Source organism: Pundamilia nyererei, unplaced genomic scaffold (genome assembly GCF_000239375.1).
Source record: "Pundamilia nyererei isolate P.nyererei 1_Seehausen unplaced genomic scaffold, PunNye1.0 scaffold00444, whole genome shotgun sequence".
Classification (NCBI taxonomy): domain Eukaryota; kingdom Metazoa; phylum Chordata; class Actinopteri; order Cichliformes; family Cichlidae; genus Pundamilia; species Pundamilia nyererei.
The window spans coordinates 94440-100773 of record NW_005187845.1 but is presented as its reverse complement, the minus strand read 5'-3'; the positions used below and the strand labels follow the sequence as shown (position 1 = coordinate 100773).

Below are 6334 nucleotides of genomic sequence, written 5' to 3'. Positions count from 1 at the left end.
ACCTCTGGTGCAAATTACTGACCTCTGTCATCATTTTAGGTGGGGGAACTTGCACAATCGGTGGCTGACTAAATACTTTTTTGCCCCACTGTAGGTACAAATGGCCACTGCTGCCATCTCTGTGGTTTCAATTAATAATGTACAAGCACACATGCTGGTGTCTACACTTGTACATTCAGAGTTTAGCCCTATGAGATCCAAGATCCAAGTGTTATCTCAGATGCAGGTTGAAGCTCCATCATCAGCCTGCACTGTGATCAACACCTCTTTCATCCTTCTGGGAACGCAGTCAATTATTCAGATATGATCTGATCAGATATGACAGCATCTGGTTCCTCATGCCAGCCTTAATCAATCTTCACTTATTTAAACTCCTTTGTTTGCTTTCCAACTCTTGCTGCCTATGAGCAAGTGCAAATCCACTTAGGATGGTTTTCTTTGAATCACTGCAGAGATTTTAGTTTCAAATATGAAGCGCCTTGAGGTAACTTTTTCTGTGATTTGGCACTATATAAATAAAACTGAATTGAATTGAACTGAATACCACTGGTAACACAGAACCAATTGAAACCTCACCCACTAACTATAGTTTTGAATACTGCGCAACACGTGATGAGATCCCTGTTATATACACTCAGGTCAAAAGGTTTAGAAGTTTCTTTTTATTAGAAATTATACATTTTAATGTCTCTTTGCACTCTGAAATGAAAGCATAGTACAAACAAGCAGTTGCAGTTAAAAAAGAAATCATGAACTTGTTACACCCCCACCTGGGGGGAACCCAGAGGCAACCAAAAAAACCCCTCAAAACGAATAACGGCCCCACTCCCTGCTCCCAAGGAAAGATCAACGCTGCCAAGGGTTTGTGGTTTTACAACAATCAAATATTTTATTAAAGGTAGCAAGCGTCAGGGTGGTCCCAATATATAGCCATCCCCATTCAGTCTTCAACCAACGGTCGCCTCCACCTTGAGCTTCCATTAGCACAAACAGCAGAGAGATGAGGGTATGGTACCACAGTGTGGTCCAACACTGCTTTTATGCAGACAGAGGGGGCTGTAAGTAATCCAGAACCACCTGTAGGAGTTAGTAGCACCAGCTTTCATCGCCTGATCAACCTCCATTACTGCAGAACAGCTTTAAACTGTTAACCCATGTTGTGTTCCCTGAAAAAGGCCTTTTTTTTGGATAATTCTGAAATGCACATTATTTTTCAGTTTTGGGTAATCTTACCTTTGTTTAACCTCTGAGAGTTCACCACTTACCTTTGTACAATTTCAGCTTTTCATTGGATTGAATGACTTGAACTGGACAAAAGTTCGGCTGTTCTAAAACTTTTGACTGGCAGTGTGTAAACATATTTTAACTGTAGATTTGTTTCATAAGACACTGACCCAAGTTTAAATATTTAACTTCTTTTTAACTTCTTCATCTGTCAAAATGAACACTGGCACATTTGTGAACAAGCATTAGATCAGTGCCAGCGTGACATTTATCAGTGACTTTTCACACAGTAATCACACCATGTGATGAAACGATGGGCATTTTCTCCTCACACAGTACAGCACAGTATGTTTTGGGCTCGTGTTAATAAATACTGATGACTTTAAAATAGGGATGGGTACCGGTGACATAAACGGTAGTAACCAGACCGAAAAGCAGCGCACATTTCGGTGCTTTATTTTGGTGCTTTTTTTTCCTGAGCTGTGATACACTTCTAGCCAATCATTTTACGTTTCCGAGGATAGTAGGCGGGGCCAGGTATGTACGTTCTGTTAGAGCAGAGCTACAGATTAAAAATGCCCAAGGCGAAGCGGTCAAAGTCTGGCTGTACTTCACAGCAAAATATGCAAACTCCGCAGCCTGCAACAAGTTCTTTAAGCTGATACTGTGATACTGTCAAAGGAGGTAACACCAAGAATCCGATTAAACAGCTGGCGACGCATAGCGTTTTTTTTAAAAGCCGAGAAATGCGCCGTATTTGATAGCTTGCTGCGAGACCTCACACCGTGCACGTCGGGTGGGTTGCCAGTTATCGGACCCGGAGCAACATCCCCCAAAAACCCGAAGAATAGAGTCCTGGCCCCTAGCCCTGCCAGTGTAGCAGAAATGATGAGGATGATGATGGCAGCACCAGCCGTTCTTCTCTGCGTGAGTAGCTTAATGTTGTTCGTGTGTAATTTACGCTGAGTAGGCTAACCACGTTATTACATTAATGCATGTAAGGTGAACTAGCAAACATCATCATAGCTACATGCGGCTGTCTTCTTGTTTGATGGCAGATACTCCCTTCACCCTGGCCAAAAAGGCTAAAATGACCAAAGAAAAAAGGGGGAAACAGTTAAACATGAGAGGGTTTAAGTTTGTGGTTTTTCCATTGTTTAAGCACTGCTTCCAGCCAAGAGTGATACCATATATGCCACATAGCTGCAGAAAAGGCACACATTGTTATCTTTTTACAAAAAAAATAGCTGAACATGAGAGGTTTTTGGACAAAGTTTGTGTTCTCCATTCTTTAAGCACCGGTTCGAGCACCGTTTAAGCACCGACACCGTTTCAAAAGTACCGATTTGGCACCGGTATCGGATAAAACCTAAACGATACCCATCCCTACTTTAAAACAATGAAAATATGAGCTGGCTTCAACAGGAGAGGACATTTTGTTACGGTATGGAGGAGGACTCAAGCGCAGGACTCCGGTTCTGATGCTCACAAGAAGGGTTTATTTACAAGTCACCAGGTGTATATACAAGAATGTGCGGGGGGGGGGGTTATATACAGCGGAGTGGGGGGAGAAGGGGTCTCCAGGGAAGTCCAAGTCAGAATATCCACTCACACGATCACAGGCTCACACTCCGACACTGCCACACGGGAATCACACGGGGGAAAAATCCAGGAAGCTCTGTGGACAGGGAGACAGGGTTAAGAACGACGCACAGAGGGAAACACTCTTAACTAAACTTGCTGTAGCTTGACTTCACTAACGCGTGGTAGACATCGATCCAGCGACGAACAGCAGTCACCTCCTGGCTTAAATGCTGCTCCCCTTAATGAGACCCAGGTGTCTCATCTCCCGAGGGCGTGAACCCACAGTGAGTTCCGCCCCGGCGAGAGAGAAGAGGAAGAGAGGGAGAGAAACAGAGAGGGCTGATCAGCGTGCAGCTGATCCGCCTGGCCGTGACACATTTAGGCCATATTATTGGTAACTGGTTGAAATATTAATTATTATTTTAAATGATTAAGCTGTTTTATCGAGCAACATTTAGGAGCATTCAAACATCAGGCTTTCCACATGTCAGCTGCATTTTCTGTCTTTTGTGATGTAAAAAAATTTAATATGTACACTAAAGAACAGTGCTGTGAGAACTTTTCCAGCTGTGTGGTGAATTCTGAGTGGAAAGCAGCAGCTTCCTTTTCTGTTTCACTCTACAGGAGGTTCCAGATGAACTGTGGGAGTTGTTGGAGTTGGACAAGCTGAATTTGTCTCTCAACAGCCTGACTGTTCTTCCTTCTCAGCTGGCTCTGCTGTCTAACCTGGTGGTCCTCAATCTGTGGGGTAACCAGGTAAATACACCTGATACCTGACATTCCTCCTCCACTGAACCATTTTAGTTTTAACATATGACATCGCAGGAGTTTGTCAGGATTCATTCAAAGACTGAATCCCACATGGTTACAGAATATTTCAAACGTTTGACGCTAAAATTTTTATAAACCAGATGTTTATTTTATGGTAGAACATATGAGGATGGAAATGAAAGCAAATACAAAGTTACACAAGAAAACACTCATGTAACACGACACACACATAGATATTTATCCCTCATGTTGATCAACAGTAACCCTTTATTGTACAAAAAAACTAAGGAAACACTCATGAACCCTGTTAAACCGTTTAATGCGGTGATTTTAAAAACAGCTCTTCCATGAAATCATATCATCTTATTAGAGAACAGGTGTTGCAGGGGAGAGGACAGGCATACTATTCCACAAACACTAGATCCTACATTTCCCATGATGGACCATGAGAGTCTCTTGCTGAAGCCTGATAAACATCCAAGTCTTTTATTCAGTAACAGGAGGTGTTATCCAGGTGTTTTCACGAGCTCACCAGTGAGAGCATATTGATGTTCATGTGTTTAATTTAAAGTAAAAGTCATGTAATGTACCTATGAGTGAGGTACTGACCTCCTTCAATCCCTCCTTCTGCCTCCTCCTCCTGTGCAGCTGCTCAGTGTCCTGGTTAAATAAAAGTTCTAATCCCCACTGAAATCTACCAGGATCCAGTTTCTGCCTCCACCCTCCTTCAACCTTCAGCAGCATAATGAGCCCTGAGTAGTGCCAGCATGCATGGCAGGCTGTTTCTGTCATATGCTGTTAGCCTTGCTTAACCTGTGAGCTAAACCTGTTTGTGAAATGTTTTGTAAACAGGAAATTTTCAGCCCTCAACACTTGATAAAGTCTCTTATTCAGAGTTTTAATTTCCCTGTGTCACGGTCTGCGAGGGCAGACCGTGAGGAGGGTGTTTGGAGGACCCAGGTGCGGACACAGACGAAGGAGGCAAAATTTTACTGAACTTAAAGTGAGCCTTTATTAGGGCCGGTAAACAGTAAAGCAAAAAGAACCAAACATAAACTATGGCAATGACCTAAACAAAGGGCCTAAACTGGGAAACAACTAAAGACTAAGAAAAACTAAGACTGACTTGGACTGTAACTAAGAGGTACGCACATGACATGAAAAAGCAAAAGACAGTCTTCTGGACTGGTACATGAAAGGCTATGAGAACATGACAGGAGCAGATTACTATGAACATGACCAGAACAGAGACTGAAAAACTATGACTCATGACGTGTCGCTAGAATGACAGGAATGTTAACAGACAACACGACACTGACACGAAGACACAATGGGCTTAAAAACACTGAGGAAGTCATCAAGGAATTAGAGACAGAAGGGGAACACAGCTGGGAGGAATAAGACCTAATGAGACAGGGGGAACAAAGCTAGAAACACTGACATAAGACAGGAACATGAACCTTCAGAGTAAAACAGGAAACAAGACACTACTAAACAAAGACGCAGACACGACACTGAGAGACAGACTAGACACTGAACTAAACCTGCAATAAGCATGAGAACACAAAACCTACGGACTAATCCCTAAACAAGAATAACTGAAACATAGAGTCATAATCATCATTATCATCATAATAAGAAAAGAATCCAAAATGCAAAAACACACCAAAACATAACAACTCAAAATACTGGGTCAAACTGACCCAGAACCGTGACACCCTGTGTCTATAATTATTCTATATTTCAATCTGGATTTCAGGGCACTTAGTGAAGAGTTTAATTCTAACATCTTTCACTTTATTTTCCTGGAATGGCTTCTCTTATATCTGTTTCCTTATATTTATGGTAAGATGCTTGTTCCTGGTGTTATTTGTGTGTTGTGTGTGTGCAGCTGAGCAATTTGCCACCAGAGATCGGTCAGCTGAGGAAACTCCGAGTTTTATTTGCCTACAGAAACAGACTTAAAGAGGTTCCTGAAGAGCTGGGCGCCTGCACACAGCTGGAGGTACTGCTGAAAATTCTTCAGCTTCTCACTTTAGTGCTACTGACATTGCTACTGTGATCACTGCTCCTGAAAACAGCTCTTTAAAATGTTGTGCAGGTTTTATTTTAGCAGGTAAATATGCTTGACGTTTTCATGCATGCTCATTCATCCAGGTAAATAAATCTCCAAAAGTTGATTCTGTTCATCTGGACGAAGCGTTTTCAGTGGGAGAAACGTTTCGTCACTTGATGCACTTTATGCACTAAGATGCACTAAATAGTTTGGGTTCAGATGGTGTTTGTGGGGTGTGGTTTCTGTTCAGCAACTGGAGGAAAGGTTGGCCACATTTATAGTGTGGCTGATACAAAAAGCTCCTCATGTTTTGCTCTGGTTGCTACAGTTGTCTGTAGTTTTCTTTGTTGCCTGCAAATACTCAGTAGTGCATAATTTTCAACCAGAAATGGGGAACGTTTGCCTTCATTTTTTTTTTTTTTTTTTTTTCCGCCTGTCCCATTTCATTCTTTAGCCATCAGAATTGTTGTCTGAAGACCAACAAGGATACCCAATGGATTTACTTTGCCAAATGGATCATCGTGGCATTGCCGTATTGGTCCATTTGGTCGATATTTGTTTTTATTATTTAATATATTTTATTTCCAGATGTTACAGACGGGACAGACATGAGTGAGAGATAGGAAAGGGAGAAAGAAAGAGGAAGGAAAGGAAAAACAGAAGGGGAGAGGGACAGTGAGAAAGGGGGGGAGAAAAAAA

General features: G+C 42.1%; 1 protein-coding gene across 1 annotated transcript in view; it reads left to right on the top strand.

Moving 5' to 3' along the window:
• lrrc30a (leucine rich repeat containing 30a) overlaps positions 1-6334 on the top strand; it is a 16492-nt gene that overhangs the window by 2404 nt on the left and 7754 nt on the right. The window contains exons 3-4 of the mRNA XM_005753620.1: positions 3433-3564; positions 5471-5584. Of these exons, the coding sequence (XP_005753677.1) occupies positions 3433-3564; positions 5471-5584 (246 nt within the window). The remainder of the gene's footprint in view (positions 1-3432; positions 3565-5470; positions 5585-6334) is intronic.